At 46.7% G+C, this 16,506-nt stretch overlaps 1 protein-coding gene across 3 annotated transcripts in view; it reads right to left on the bottom strand.

Moving 5' to 3' along the window:
* Window positions 1-16,464, bottom strand: part of GID4 (GID complex subunit 4 homolog) — a 29,400-nt gene extending 12,936 nt beyond the window's left edge. For all 3 annotated transcript variants that reach the window (XR_008650751.2, XM_055241619.2, XM_055241620.1), the window contains exons 1-3: window positions 15,827-16,464; window positions 10,224-10,283; window positions 1,180-1,287 (exon numbers count right to left, since the gene is read on the bottom strand). Coding sequence is in view for 2 of the 3 variants with exons in the window: in XM_055241619.2 (XP_055097594.1) it covers window positions 1,180-1,287; window positions 10,224-10,283; window positions 15,827-16,264 (606 nt within the window). In the remaining variant the exon portion in view is untranslated. The remainder of the gene's footprint in view (window positions 1-1,179; window positions 1,288-10,223; window positions 10,284-15,826) is intronic.
* Window positions 16,465-16,506: the final 42 nt, after the last annotated feature.

Genomic DNA, 16,506 nt, shown 5'->3' with positions numbered 1-16,506 from the left:
TCTCTCCACAGACTGCTGTGCCAGAACCAGGGGAGAGTTTAGATATCCAGGTGTGAGAGGCAATGGGAAGAACGAGTTTTAGAATCTTCGCTACTGACACAGCCATTTCTGGTTGGTTTATGGAGGGTAAACCCATTGAATTTCTTCAATGTTAAACAAAAATTCACCATCACCATGGTCAACTAAAGCAAAAGGCTATTAGACAGGTTGAGAAACTGATTTTTTTTTTTTTTTTTTTGAGATGGAGTCTCACTCTGTTGCTCAGGCTGGAGCACAGTGGCACGATCTTGGCTCACTGCAAGCTCCGCCTCCTGAGTTCACGCCATTCTCCTGCCTCAGCCTCCAGAGTAGCTGGGACTACAGGCACCCACCACCACGCCCAGCTAATTTTTTGTATTTTTAGGAGAGACGGGGTTTCACCGTGTTAGCCAGGATGGTCTCGATCTCCTGACCTCGTGATCGGCGCGCCTCGGCCTCCCAAAGTGCTGGGATTACAGGCGCGAGCCAACGCGCCCATCCGAGAAACTGATTTTTGAAGACACGGTACTTACATGACAACAAATGAAAAGATCCCAGGACACTAACTCTGAGTTGTCTTGAAGCATTCACTACCGCTGAGTGAGAATGCTCTACACTTGACAGTTAAAAAGGGGGCAGCAGGATTTATAGTGGTGTACTTAAGACAAGACTATACTTGTCTGTCAGGAGCCAGGATAAAAAGAAATGATGTGGCTCTGCCCTGATAAGCCAGCGGGAGGGCAGATTCCCACAACATCATCTCCATCTCATGCCAGCCCCGAAGCCAGAGGTCATCATTGCACATTTCACAGGGTTTTCCCCAAGCAGAGGTGATTTGAAAGGAACAGTGGACAGAAGATGGACAAACAGGTGAGAAGGATGGGGGACACTGTTAAGATTCTGACAGCTGAGCAGAGTTCTGGCTAGAACTCTGGGGTTGCTATCATCAGACAACCATTTGCTATTTAAGCAGCAGGACAGATCGTATTTAAACTCTCCTCATAAGGAAGATGGAACAACTGAGGTTTGTGTGCAGTGCAACCTTTTATTTGGCTGCAAAGCCCCAGTAATCCTCAATAAGGGACAAGGTCTGTGGCTCCCAGCATTTCTTCAATTCTCTAGCAGCCCCTGGATGACCCAGCGCAGATCAGATTTACTCACCCAGTGTTTCCGATCAACATCTTCATCTGCATCCCACTTGCGAGTTAAGAAAGGGTGTTTTTTGCTGATTATTTCTCCTTCAAAGAAGGTTGTAAGGGTTGGATACTCCTATGGTAAAAATCCAAATATCAAAATAAGATGTTGACTGAGAGTTTTTAACCTTTTTAACAAAGGAAGAATCAACTTCGCTTTAACTTCTTTCCAGTACCTAGACACTGCTACCTGACAATCCAACCAGAGTTAGATCCAGCCAGTTTGCCAACAGGCTGTGGCAATGGACCTGAATCTAAATCACCCAGAGAATGAAGGGTTTCCTGGATTTTGCCAGCAGCAGAGAGCCCTTCTTTGACTTCAACTGTTACATGCTAGTCTCTTAGAAAATAATTTGGATGTTTCCACAAATAAATTTTGAGTATTCTAGCATACAAAGCAGATCATAACTTAGTAGGTTTTACTTTCCAAGGTTAGACCCAAAGAGGCTCCAAAATCACTGTGTTTACCACTAAGGCTCCCTCAAGCCACTGGTTCTCCAACTGGCTCAGTCATTTGTCCCTTTTACACCAATTCTCCAAGGTTCCAGGATGGATTTTGGGGTAGAATACTTTTTTATTTTTCCTGAGACAGAGTCTTGCTCTGTCGCCCAGGCTGGAGTACAGTCGCACAATTTCAGCTCACTGCAACCTCCTCCCACACCTTGGGTTTAAGTGGTTCTCCTACCTCAGCCTCCCGAGTAGTTGGGATTACAGGTGGCCACCACCACGCCCAGCTAATGTTTGTATTTTTAGTAGAGATGGGGTTTGGCCATGTTGGCCAGGCTGGTCTCGAACTCCTGACCTCAGGTGATCCACCCGCCTTGGCCTCCCGAAGTACTAGGATTACAGGTGTGAGCCACCACACCCAGCCTAGAATACCTTTTATTTTGGCTGGGCACGGTGGCTCATGCCTGTAATCCCAGCACTTTGGGAGGCTGAGGTGGGAGGATCACCTGAGGTCAGGAGTTCAAGACCAACCTGACCAACATGGAGAAACCTCATCTCTAATAAAAATGCAAAATTAGCCAGGCGTGGTGGCACATGCCTGTAATCCCAGCTACTGGGGAGGCTGAGGCAGGAGATTGCTTGAACCTGGAGGCGGAGTTTGCAGTGAGCCGAGATCACACCATTGCACTCCAGCCTGGGCAATAAGAGTGAAACTCTGTCTCAAAAAATGTAAATACTTTTTTTCAATGTTCTACATGTTCAGAGAAACTTCTAGTAATGAACTATACAAATGGTCCCTGAAGGTAGTCTTAGAATACCTTGATATATAGGGATACATTTAATTCTGTCACATGAACCAAGAACAACTTATATGAGGAAAAACATATGAACTAAGAACAATTTATATGAGGAAAAACATATGTAAATCGTGTCTGAATGTAAAAACCACGCCGTTGAAAATGTAAACAAGAAGCCATGTGCTGGCTTGGGTGCTTTGTTAATTGCTCTTTGTTCATGCATTAATAAGTAGGCACCAATGATTTTAAAAAAGATTAATAAGACAAAAAGTTAACACCGTAAAAAGTCTACAATTTCTCTGCATTTGTAGAAACCAACCAACCACCCACCTCTCAGGCTACCTTGCCAAGCCCCTGGTGTCTGCCAGGAGCACGGTTATGAGCGTCACTGGCCTGGCAAACCACAGATTACAGTCCTAACGTCGAGAACTGCAGACGGCCCACGTTTTTCCTTCAGATCAGATGTAAGCCCCTCTTATTCTGCATCAAACACCTCATTCTGATGGCTTTGCCACATCTACCAACCTGGCCTGCATGTAGTGCAGGACCTTCCTGAGAGAGGCTGCCACAGTAAAAGCCACTGGCGCAGAGGCTCCCAGGAAACAGAACATCACCACCACTGCAGGTGACTCAGGAGGCCTGCTTTAGGATGACACCGTGGAGGGATCTGTTTCCTGAACAGTGAACTTAAAATATGATAAATCTAACACTGCCCCAAACCCACAACCCCCCTATCTTAACACTGTTGCTGGATTCATCACATAAATATTTAAATACATAGACTGAAAAAATGAGAGAGGAGAAATTTTCCTAAATGTAAACCTAATTTTTAAGGTATAAGCTAACTTTTTTTTGGGTGGGGGGGACAGAATCTCACTCTGTTGCCCAGGCTGGAATGCAGTGGCGCGATCTCGGCTCACTGCAACCTCTGCCTCCCGGGTTCAGGTGATTCTCCTGCCTCAACCTCCCGAGTAGCTGGGATTACAGGTGCATGCCACCAGGCCTGTCTAATTTTTTATATTTTTAGTAGAGACAGGTTTCACGGTGTTAGCCAGGATGGTCTTGATCTCCTGACCTCGTGATCCACCTGCCTCAGCCTCCCAAAGTGCTGGGATTACAGGCGTGAGCCACCACACCCAGCCGGTATAAACTAACTTTTAATTATAATCTGTTCTAGGGAAGACTACTAAGAAAAAAATTTCTCAATAAATCAGCACTTGCATTTGAGATTTTAAACTAGAAGCTATTTTTTTTTTTTTTTTTTTTTGAGATGGAGTCTCGCTCTGTTGCCCAGGCTGGAGTGCAGTGGTACGACCTTGGCTCACTGCAACCTCTGCCTCCCGGGTTCAAGCAATTCTCTGTCTCAGCCTCCCGAGTAGCTGGGATTACAGGTACCCACCACCACGCCTGGCTAATTTTTATATTTGTAGTAGAGACGGGGTTTCACCATCTTGGCCAGGCTGGTCTTGAACTCCTGACCTCGTGATCCACCCGCCTCAGCCTCCCAAAGTGCTGGGATTACAGGCATGAGCCAACTAGAAACTGTTTATATTATTTTTCTGAGTTTCAAGCTTTAATCTTTTTTCTGAACTTCCTTGAAAGGGATAGGATGAAATGATAAAGAGGTTTTAATACAAGGCCAAGCCTGGTGGCTCACACCTGTAATGCCAGCACTCTAGGGGGCCAAGGCAGGAGGATCACTTGAGCCTAGGAGATCAAGACCAGCTTAGGCAACATAGTAAGACCCGGTCTCTATTTTTAAAAAAGGGAGGGGTGGGGAGGAGGTCCTAATATGATTAAAACACTTACGGTTTAAATCACTAGTTTTCCTAATGAATAATTCTGCATTGACTTCTTTGTAAACATACTTTAGGCAGTATATCAGGGTGACCACAGAGTACCCTCAAACTTTGAGAATTAAATAAAATAAATACCTAATAAATGAGATTCAGTGTGTACAGAAGTCACCGAAAAGATAAAATATTCTCAGAGCAGGAACAGGAAATTCAAGCACTTTATTACAGCCCAATGAGGGGTAATTTATAGAGCTTACGAAAAACCATGTCAGAAGAAAGGATATCGAGAAATGAGTAAGAGAGGCAGCAAAAGCAGGAGTGGGCATCCCGTGGTGGGTCTCGCTGTTGTTAGACATTTAAGTCCCCCAACTAAAGCTCTCATTGATTCCAGGCTCACCCAAAACTGTCTGGTGATGGGTACCATGACTTTCCATGTAGACCTGTCTTCTGAGGGATTAACATTCAATTGGCCGATAAGTCAACAGGAACTTCTGGAACATACAGGAATCTCCTTCTGTGACAAAAACTGGCACTTTTGTTTTTGTGAGTTTTGGTAGGTGTGACCTGTCTCCCTAGTTAAGCACAAGTCTAACATAACTTCAGCTGGAGCTTCCAACCCTTCCAAACCCAAGTAATGAGTAAGTGGGGGGCCTGCCCATGGCCCCCAAAGGCTGGGCTCCCAGGTACCCCCTGAAAGCTGCTGGGTTCCCCGGAAAGGTCGCCTCTCTTGACTGACGGATGGCTCAAAAGTGCAAAAGGAATGTTATTTCATATTTGTTCTTTACGTTTCTAGAATTTCACTTCCAGAAGGCATAAAAACAAACTTTAAAGCTCTGTTTTGCAATGTGGCAATTCCTCAAAGAGCTAAAAACGGGAACTATCATTCGACCCAGCAATCCCATTATTGGGTATATACCCAGAGGAATACAAATCATTCTACTATAAAGACACATGCATGCAAATGTTCACTGTAGCACTATTCACAATAGTAAAAAGTGGGTCAACCTAAATGCCCATCAATGACAGATTGGATAAAGAAAACATGGTATATATACACCAAGGAATACTATGCGCCATAAAAAGAAATGAGATCATGTCTTTGTCATGATCTTTGTCACACCCATTGTGTGAACATGGGTAGAGCTAGAGGCCATTATCCTTAGCAAACTAATGCAGGAACAGAAAACCAAATACCGCCCTTTTAAGTAGGAGCTAAATGATGAGAACTCACGGGCTCAAAAAAGGAAACAACAGGCTCACGCCTGTAATCCCAGCACTTTGGGAGGCCGAGGCAGGCAAATCACCTGAGGTCAAGAGTTAGAGACCAGCCTAGCCAACATGGTGAAACCCCATCTCCACCAAAAGTACAAAAAAAATTTAGCCTGGTGTGGTGGTACATGCTACCTGGGAAGCTGAGCAGGAGAACTGCTTGAACCTGGGAGGCAGAGGTTGCAGTGAGCAGATATTGCACCACTGCACTCAAGCCTGGGCAACAGAGCGAGACTTCATCTCAAAAAAAAAAAAAGAAGGGAAGAACAGACAATGGGGCCTACTTGAGGGTAGAGGGTGGGAGAAGGGAGAGGAGCAGAAAAAATAATCAGTACTAGGCTTAGTACCTGGATGACAAAATAATCTCCACAACAGTTATATAGGTAAACCGTGACATAAGTTTATCTATATATCAAACCTGCACATGTACACCCAAGCCTAAAATAAAAATTAAAAAAAAAAAAAAAAGCTGTGCTTGTTTGTGAGTGTGAGGTAGCTAAGAGGCCATTTATCTCCTTTTTTTTTTTTTTTTTTGACACTTATCTCCTTTTTTTTTTTGACACGAAGTCTCACTCTGTTGCCCAGGTTGGAGTCCAGTGGCATGATCTGAACTCACTACAAACTCTGCCTCCTGGGCTCAAGCAATTCTCCTGCCTCAGCCTCCTGAGTAGCTGGGATTACAGGTGCCCGCCACCACGTCCAGCTAATTTTTGTATTTTTAGTAGAGATGGGGTTTCACCATGTTGTCCAAGTTGGTCTTGAACTCCTGACCTCAGGGGATCCACCTGTCTCAGCCTCCCAAAGTGCTGGGATTACAGGTGTGAGCCACCATGCCTGTCCTAACTCCATTTTAGTAGATACTTTTCCATATTGTATATGTGAGGAAGGCAACTACTATGACTAAAACCCAAATTATAGTTTAATTAAAATAAATTAAAAATTTGATATTTTTGCCAGGCACGGTGGCTCATGCCTGTAATCCCAGCACTTTGGGAGGCCAAGGTGGGTGGTTTATCTGAGGTCAGGAGTTCAAGACCAGCCTGGCCAACATGGTAAAACCCCATTTCTACTAAAAATACAAAAATTAGCCAGGTGTGGTGGCACATGCCTGTAATTCCAGCTACTCGGGAGTCTGAGGCATGGGAATTGCTTGAACCTGGGAGGTGGAGGTTGCAGTGAGCTGAGATCATACAACTGCACTCCAGCCTGGTTGACAGAGCAAGACTCTGCCTCAAAAAAAATAAAAATAAAAATAAACATAAAAAATTGATATTTTAACAAATATAAATGGAAAAGAAAAAAACCCAATACAGGTACAAAATTTATTCAAAGATTCATTGTAGTTTTCTGCATTTTACTATTATCTACAGCAACCATATACTAGACTTATAATTTTAAAAGTTATCAGGCTGGGTGTGGTGGCTCACGCCTGTAATCTCAACACTTTGGGAGGCCAAGGAGGGTGGACACTTGAGGTCAGGAGTTCGAGACCAGCCTGGCCAACATGACGAAACCCTGTCTCTACTAAAATTAAAAAAGTTAGTTGGGCAGGGTGGCACACGCCTGTAATGCCAGCTACTCCGGAGGCTGAGGCAGGAGAATCGCTTGAACTTGGGAGGCAGAGGTTGTGGTAAGGTGAGATCACACCGCTGCACTCCAGCCTGGGTGACCGAGACTCTGTCCCAAAAAAAAAAAAAAAAAAAAGTTATCGGCCGGGCGCAGTGGCTCACACATGATGTAATCCCAGCACTATGGGAAGCCGAGACGGGCGGATCATGAGGTCAGGAGATCGAGACCATCCTGACTAACACGGTGAAACCCCGTCTCTACTAAAAATACAAAAAAATTAGCCGGGTGTGGTGGCGGTCACCTGTAGTCCCAGCTACTTGGGAGGCTGAGGCAGGAGAACGAAGTGAACCCAGGAGGTGGAGCTTGCAGTGAGCCTAGATAGCACCACTGCACTCCAGCCTGGGTGACTGAGCAAGACTCCATCTCAAAAAAAAAGTTAACACATAGTTGCACAACTTTGTGAATACACTAAAAACCAATGAACTGTATACTTTAAATGGGTGAAATGTATGGTACGTGAATATATCTCAATAAAGCTACTAAAAAACATTATTTAAAAAGAATTCTTCTACATCTAAGGCCTGAGCAGGACTTGCTTTAACTCAACACCCCTGCAGCAGCATAACGTGGTCTATTTATTGCTCGACCAGGAACAGGCAACTCTGGGGAGGGTATGTGCTCATCGAGGCCACGCCATCTGCAGAGGTTCTGTTAAGAGCCTAGGGCTCCCCTTGGGTTAGCCCCCAGTGAAGGGCCATTGTCAGTGCCCCCTCCTCAAAGGAGGCTGACTGCTGCTCTCGACTCACAGGGGCTTCCTAAAGGAAGGGCTACTTGCTCCCGATGGAGAGCTCAATGCCATTAGCATTTCTGTATACTTCTTCAAGATTTCGAATGCTACTTACCATTTCTGTGCAGCTTCTTATCACCCAAATGACTGGTTTTGGAGTCACTGTTACCATTCCAATGCCTTAACACACTTGCTGGTTTCCTTACGAAATTCAGTGTTTATGTTCTGCACCCAGTTAAGTAATGTATTTGGCTACCTGAGAGTTGAGCATATTCTGTTTTAGTATCTTTTCTCCTACTACAAACCCAAAGACTGGAATCCTGTATTTTGCTATCACTTCTGCTCCTACTTGATTTGATACAATTCTCGAGTTAAAGAAGAAATACCTTTAGTCTCAACAACAAACTTCATAGGAGATTCTTAATCAGTTAAGCTTCTAATAGAAAAGCAGGAGAACCAGACAGGAACCAGGAGCCAGAAACTTGTCTTAAGACTGAGGCTCATCAGGACTTTACAAGAGAATCACATATTAGTATCATATTCGAGTCTGTCATTTTCTCTAACATTCTTTCCTTACCCCCAGAACAAGTCTATTGATTGTCTTAGACAGAGCAGGGATTTTTTTTTTTTTGACACAAAGTTTCACTCTTGTTGCCCAGGCTGGAGTGCAATGGTGCAATCTTGGCACACTGCAACCTCCGCCTCCCAGGTTCAAGCGATCCTCCTGCCTCAGCCTCCTGAGTAGCTGGGATTATAGGTGCCTGCCAACATACCCAGCTAATTTTTGTATTTTTAGTAAAGATGGGGTTTCACCATGTTGACCAGGCTGGTCTTGAACTCCTGACCTCAGGTGATCCATCCACCTCGGCCTCCCAAAGTGCTGGGATTACAGGTGTGAGCCACCACGCCCGACCCCAATTTTTTTTTTTTTAAAGAGAGAGGATCCTTCTTAGGTTGCCCAGGCTGGAGTGCAGTGGCTATTCACAGGCATGATCACAGCACACTGCTGCCTTCAAATCCTTGCCTCAAGCGATCCTCCAGCCTCAGTCTTCCGAGTAGCTAGGACTACAGGCACACACCACCATGCCTGGCTAATTTATTAAAAATTATTTGTAGCGACAAGGTCTTGCTATGCTGTCCAGGCTGGTCTTGAATTCCTGGCCCCAAGTGATCCTCCTGCTTTGACTTCCCAAAATGTTGGGATTACAGGTGTGAGCCACAGCACCCAGCTTGGAGCAGGAATTTTTAATTCTCAACTTCACAGATGAGGACACTGAAAGAAGTTAAAGGTCACAGATGCAGGAAGGAGCAGAAGAAGAATGCCACCCCAGCTCCTTTCCACTGCCCCATTCAGCAGGGCACTCTGTCCAAATACTGCTGGGTCATCAGACCATGAGAGCTGACAAAGGCCAGAGGTCCCTGCAGCTAGGTCCAGCCTGGGCATTCCCAGCATTCGGAGGGCCAGTCCAGCTACCTCCTTCCACTTCCTGTTTCCTTGCTAATGGAAAAGAAAGGATGCTCCTCCTTGCTTTCTAAAGTCCCAAGCATTCTGAGGTTTAAAAAGTTGGTTCAAAGAAAATAAAATACTCTGCACAGCAGGTACTTCTGCTGGAAACTAGATGGTCACTTCCCTTTTTTTTTTTTTTTTTTGAGACAGGGTCTTGCTCTGTTGCCCAGGTTGGAGTGCAGTGATGTGATCTTGGCTCACTGCAACCTCTGCCTCTCTGGTTCAAGTGATTCTCTGTGCCTCAGCCTCCCAAGTAGCTGGAACTACAGGTCCGTGCCACCACACCCAGCTAATTCTTTTGTTTTTTTTTTTGTATGTTTAGTAGAGATGGGGTTTCACCATGTTGGCCAGGCTGGTCTCCCTACCTCAAGTGATCTGCACGCCTCAGGCTCCCAAAGTGTTGCGATTACAGGCATGAGCCACCGTGACCAGCCAGTAACTTTTCATTGTTCCAGTGAACTAAGAGGTTTAAAGAACTTAAAAGCTCATTTTTTATAGGACTGATGCTTATCTCAGAAACTGTTAAACTTATGATGAGGGTGGTAGCTATATTCTTATCATTTTTTCCCCCAAAAAGGGTTAAAAATAAAATCAATAGTGTTGGTTGTGACAATTGTGATGTACTTATAAACTTCTCTTTAAAAGATTTGTGAATCTGTACACTTCTCAACAGGACACACTGAAACTGCCTGTTTTATGTTCCCTATACAGTAGCAATGCTCAGGAGTAGTCTGCTTTAACTAGGCCTCAAGGAGTTGAGACCACCTGCCCTTAACCCCAATGAGCCTGTAGAGCACACCACAGACTTTCTAGTGCTGGTTCGTGTGAGCAAGTGCTTACCTCAGTAAGGCCTTTAATCTTCAAGTACCCACAAAGGTAAGAGTTCCCCGTGTCCACGTGCTGAAAAGAAAGGATACACAGCCTGTCACAAATAGATAAACTTACGGCCGGGCGCGGTGGCTCACGCTTGTAATCCCAGCACTTTGGGAGGCCGAGGCGGGCGGATCACGAGGTCAGGAGATCGAGACCACGGTGAAACCCCGTCTCTACTAAAAAATACAAAAAATTAGCCGGGCGTGGTGGCAGGCGCCTGTAGTCCCAGCTACTCGGAGAGGCTGAGGCAGGAGAATGGCGTGAACCCAGGAGGCAGAGCTTGCAGTGAGCTGAGATTGCGCCACTGCACTCCAGCCTGGGCGACAGAGCGAGACTCCGTCTCAAAAAAAAAAAAAAAAAAAAAGATAAACTTACTAGGGGACATGCAGGAGGGTACTCTGCAAATCCTGTGAGGCCAGACTGGTGGTCAGTGAATACCCAGCGCAGCCCAAGGCTCACCCAGTCTCTGGAATCTTGATAAGTTCTCCCCACACACATGCCTGTTCTGCCAAAGCAAACTGATCCCAAGACCCTCTCAACTTCCTTCAGCTGAATATCATGAGACTGAAGTGCCTTTCTGAAATGGGGTGCCCACTCAAATTCATTTTCTGTACTATCTTCAACACACGTCTCCCAGTCATCTAGAGACCTTGAGCATTGCTGGGCACAGGGCCTCTGTCTCTGCCTGTACACATGGTGTCATCCCTAACCTCAGGCTTGACTTTCTTTCTAATGTCTTTCAAGCCTTTTTCTATTTCTGTGTTGCTCAATCATTGGTCTAGGAGGTCTGCTCCTCTTCTTGTTTTCACACTAAACATTATCCTGCATTCTCTCTTTATGAAATGGGCAGACTGTTTAGAAATGGCATCTTATAAAGACTTATGTGGTATAAACTTCAGTTATGAACCAAAATACCAACCCAAAATCTGACTATATTGTGAATGTCCACTCTGTGCATTTTATATATGGATGCTGTGTTTCTTAATGAAAAGAGTCAGGAGCCTAAAATAAATAGAAATAACAGGCATAGTAGACTTTGAGGTTTAGCAGTCACCAATTACTGGTTGCTGAGACACTGCCGGATGCCTACCCAACAACCAATTTCCTCCTTTTTCACGCTGCCAGGGCCCAGTTTTTGCTCTGGTACCTACCTACCACATAAGACTTTGTCAACCTGATGGATCTAAGGCACACAGGTGTCCCTATCCCCTTGCAAGTCATGTATTTAGGGGTGAGTGACCCATTTCTGGCCCATCAGATGTGTATGTCTCCTGCGTGCATCTGTGAAAAATCCCTGGTTTTTGAAGAGGCGCATGAGGAAGAAATGGCTTTTCTGTCCCCTGGTGGTGGCAGTATCTGCATGGAGTGTCCAGTCCTGGGGCAGACATCTAGACCACAGGGGAGAAATAGGCCAGGAAATGCTGAGGATGGTAGTACAGAAAGATGGAAAAAACTGGGCCCATCGTAGGCCTCTGAATTAACCAACCTGAAGCCACGTCACCTCAAAATTTCTGATGTGAGATTTCACCCAAATCTATACAGACTCATTCTGGATAGGGAGTTTCAGATTTCATGACAGTTGGATTCACTTTCAAGGTAAATCCTTGAATTAAAGCAAACCAAGTACAAGGGTACCTGTGGTACATTGAGATTTTAATGTTAAGTGAGGTCTTATTTCAATAAATTAGAATAGTTTTGTGGCATTTATCAGATTTGTGAACTTGATTACTTCCAATTATACCATAAATCAAATACTAAGCCATGCTTAAAAACTGTAATGAACTTAGTCAACCAGATGATGTCAGCACCAAAGCAAATGAACTTCAATGAAGCCAAAGTGCCTCCACAGTTCGGTGCTGGTGACAAAGGTATTCCCTATGAAAACTGCCAAAGCATTTTAAATATCCTCATCTGCTGACCTTGGCATTGTACATTATCTAAAACAGCTAATCCACACTAACATGGTTCAGCAAAGAACATTTATTAAAGGACACATAATTCTAACCTGAGTCTTTAAATTTTATGTATGCAATTCCCATTGAATTCAATATAGTTTGGGGTTTCACAGCTGCTGAAAAGTGTATCAGGTGGCAAGGATACTTGCTAATAAGATTAAAAATTGAAATGTAAATTGGCTAACATTTTGCATGGATTATCACATGCTCAAGAATCAGAATTTCAGCTTGGCCTCCATTCAACCAAGTGTCTCTCTACTCTGCCCATATTGATCTTGATAATGGTTGGTGAACTCAAATACACCACAACGCATACAGCTTTTGCCAAACGGCAGGCGAGCATCTCAAGAAAGATAACAGGGCACATGTTTAGCAAGAAGGTCTCACAGCACAGCTGTGTCCAGCGGCTGTTCTTTTAAATATTCCTTTCACAGCGACCAGGGCTCCCTTCTACTGCTGGCTTCTTAGATGGCAGAGGAGGAAAGAGGAGTCACAGTAAGTGTGGGGTGGAGAGGAGACCCAGTCAGAAACTCACAAAGGTTTGAGGAACTCTTTAAACTAAAATCACAGAAAAGAAAGTACTCCAAAACAACAACAACAAAAACACATGAAAAGATGCACAACATCACAGTCATTATAGAAATTCAAATCAAGACTACAGTGAGGGACCACTTCAAAAACACTAGGATGGCTACAACAGAAAAGATGAACAGTGAGTGTTGGCGAGGATGTGGAGAAACTGGAACCCTCACCCACTGCTGGTGGAAATGTAAAACATTGCAGGGGCGGTTTCTCAAAATGTTAAAACAGAGTTACCATGTGACCCAGCAATTGCACTCCCAGGTAGTTATCTACTGAAGTGAAATATACATCCACATAAAAACTTGTACATAAATGTTCATAGCAGTATTATTCATAGTAGCCAAAAGAGGAAACAACCCAAACGTCCATCAACTGATCACTGGATAAACAAAATGTTGTATATCCGTTCAATAGACAATTGTTACAATGAACAATGCAACAATAAAAAGGAATATAAGTGCTGATATATATTACCATATGGATGAACCTTGAGGACATTATGCTAAGTGAAAGAAGCCAATCTCAAAGGGACAAATACTATATGATTATACGAAATGTCCAGAATAGACAAACAACAACAAAAATAGATGAGCAGTTGCCTAGGATTGGAGGGGGGGTTATGGCTAAGGGTTACAAGGTTTCCTTTTGGGGGGATTAAAATATTCTAAAATTAGGTTGTGTTGGTGGTTAAACAACTGTGAATATACTAAAAACTATTGAATTGTACACCTTAAATAAGTGAATTGTATCTAAATAAAGATACAAAAAGAAAGAAAGAAAACAAAACAAAAGAAACAAAAAGAAGCTGAGTTATAAAAGTCAGAAGTATTTTAAGTCTAAGAAGGCTGTGTCTGTGAAACTAGTCCTGGCTGAAAAACCAGATGATGGGGCAATTCACATGCCACTGACTAGTCGTGATGATGACCAAGCAGCTCACCAATCCAGATGTAGGGCAGCATTCATTGGCATGACCACCACCCCCACCATCAGACATCCTACTCAAGTGGCTCCCAGCCATCCACCAGGTTTCTGCTCTGGGCTGCCTGAGACCTATCAGCCCTGCCCCAACTCAACCACCGCTTCCCCTGGTTCATGATTCTCCTTCTGAAAGGAGCTCAGAAGTGATACCCTAATGACAGAAGGGAGCAGCAGTTGCTGCAGTAGCCAAAGCAGACTCCCCTTTGACGCCTGGCTATCCTGCCAGTTGTCCCCTACTACATCAGAAACCATCAAACTGAACAACAGGGACAAATCCAAGATCATCCCAAACGTGACCCACCCAGGGATCTCACCTCCAGAATTCTATGACTACGTGCAAAACAAACAGAAAAACCCCTGTATCTTCATACTCGACTCTCACATTTTAAGAAAAAGAGAAGAGGATCACCACATTAGGCACAGAGTTATGAAGACAAAAATATTTCAGCCACAATCATATTTCCATTATAATATAGCGGCTCATGATAGAACTTTACAGCCCAAAGATATGATTAACATGACGATGCTGTTTCAAGTAAGCAGAGAAAACGATTTATTCCCACAAAGCAGTATGAGAATAAAAGAGTGATGAGTGCTCTGCAGTTAGCAGAAAGAAAAGGCACCCCCATTGTCTTTTGGATGGGAGACCTACTCTTCAGAAGTGAAACTAAGATTTGTTTTAAATGACCAAAAGGAGAGCTTGAGGAACAGATATACTGCACATTCCACCCTAACACCCCGGGGGCGGTGCGGGGGGGGGGGGGGGCAGTGGGGCAGCACACAGTGCCTTTCAGAGGGACAGGTGTTTGGAGGGGCTTCTGGGAACAGCCTGGCAGACGAGGTGTCAGACTAAGGAAAAAAGGGCAAAGGGAAGGGGAAAGGGGTCCTTAAGCAGGCAGGGGTAGGTATAGAGGAGGAAGAGTTTCGTGGGGAGGGGAGATAAAAGAGTATTCACCCCTGCCACTCCATTTCAGCTGGCAAAAAGTGTCAAGCCTGAGAGGAGTGAGGTGTGGGAAAGGCCCAGACAAGTGAAGCCGTACTTCCGAAGCTGATCAGGGACTGGCAGCAGGTATTCAGGAAACCAGGTCAAATGGCGGGAGGCGACTGGACATGAACTAAAATTGGGTGAGTTAGATTTCCCAGTACATGGGTACCAGAGACTAAGAGGAAGCCCTGTGCCTGTGTAGAGAAAAGTTAAGAACAGGAAAGAGGGTCCCCTGGAACCAGGATCGAGCAAGACGAAGGTATGGGGTGGGGAAGTCTGGATAGAGGCCAGGAAGACTGGGAAAAGACCGCAAATGGTCCCACAGCAGGGGCAGGAGGCCTGGGGGTGGAGAAGCTGAAAGGCGCTGAGTGCCTGGACCATGAAGAGACAGAAGCAGTGAGTGGAACAGGGGACCCAGGAGGCAACATCCCAGCAGACTGTGAGCACTCAGGGAGTGAGCGCCTGGTCTTGAGGTGAGGCCAGGGCCTGACCAATCAGTTGTGAGTTAGGTGCTCCCCCGTCTGGGGGTCTGATGAAGCCCTCCTAAGGAGATCTCAGGAGGAGGAAGACCCAAAGGTCTGCGGATTCCTGGAACTGAGGAAGGAGCAGGAAGGCATGTCTCAGGTCTGAGAGAATTTGACGTGGGCCCAGACACGGGGAGGGTCCCGAGTCTGGTGAAACCAATGGAGAGTTCTTCAGGGTCTGAAAAGGGCTGGTGGCAGTCCCTGATCTAGGGACGACAGGTCATGGGGAGGAAGGACCCAGGCCTTCCCCGAGTCATGAGGGGCTTCCGGATCCCAGACGGGCCGGTCACGGGCTTCAAGTCTGGGAGTGTTCGGGGTCCGCCAGGAGCCGGTCACGACGGGCTCTGGGTCTGAAGGGGCAGGTCAGGGCTGGGGCTCGGAGAGTGTGAGACACAGGCTGGGCAGGTCCCGGGTGGGAAGCGCCGGGTGCAGGAGGCCCCGGCGGCGAGGGCCTGTTCCGCGGCTGCGAGCTCGAGGAGCCGAGGCGGGCACGGCCCGTGAGCGCCGCGAGGAGGCCCTCGGGCCCCGGCCCGGCCCGGCGCTCACCTGCAGCACCACCTCTACGTCGTACGAGTTCCCCTTGCTCTTCTGGTGGCCGCGGAACTTGGAGCCGCTGTAGAGCAGGCTGGTGGCCACGCCGGGCTGCTGGGTGTTGATGGGCGGCGGCGGGATGAGGGAGGCCGCGGAGGCAGCGGAGGCACCGGCCGGCGGGGGACACTCGGTGCGGACCGGCATCGCGGGGTCCCCCGGAGCCAGGGCTGGGGGGAGTGGGAGAGCAACCGCCGCCGCCGCGCGGGAGCCGAGGAGGGTGGCGGGGAGGGAGAGGCCGGGGCGCGCACGCGCGGGGTGGGGGCGGGAGGGGCGACCACCCGCCCGCTGCCTGCGGACCAAGTGCTCCGGCCGCCACCGGGACCCAGGGACCTGCGAGCAGGGCCTCCCAGTCCTGAGCTGGGTCCCCCTCCCGACTTGCCCTCGCGCACACATACACACACACACAGACACTCACAGACACGCACACGCGCACACACACACACACACACACACACACACACACACCCCGCCCCTTCCGATTGGCTCAGGCGAGCCTGGGGGGCGGGAGCAGGCTCACGCGGCGCTTCCGCCCATTGGCGGGAGGAGAAAACACGTGGCGCGGTGCGCTAGCGGCCCGCTGGGACTTGTAGTCTCCTCGCCGAGGCGCGGCGTGGAGGGGGCGGGGCGAGGTGCGT

Source organism: Symphalangus syndactylus, chromosome 14 (assembly GCF_028878055.3).
Source record: "Symphalangus syndactylus isolate Jambi chromosome 14, NHGRI_mSymSyn1-v2.1_pri, whole genome shotgun sequence".
In the NCBI taxonomy this organism is placed as follows: Eukaryota; Metazoa; Chordata; class Mammalia; order Primates; family Hylobatidae; genus Symphalangus; species Symphalangus syndactylus.
The sequence above is the reverse complement of the archived record's forward strand: the minus strand, read 5'-3'. Positions and strand labels throughout refer to the sequence as shown.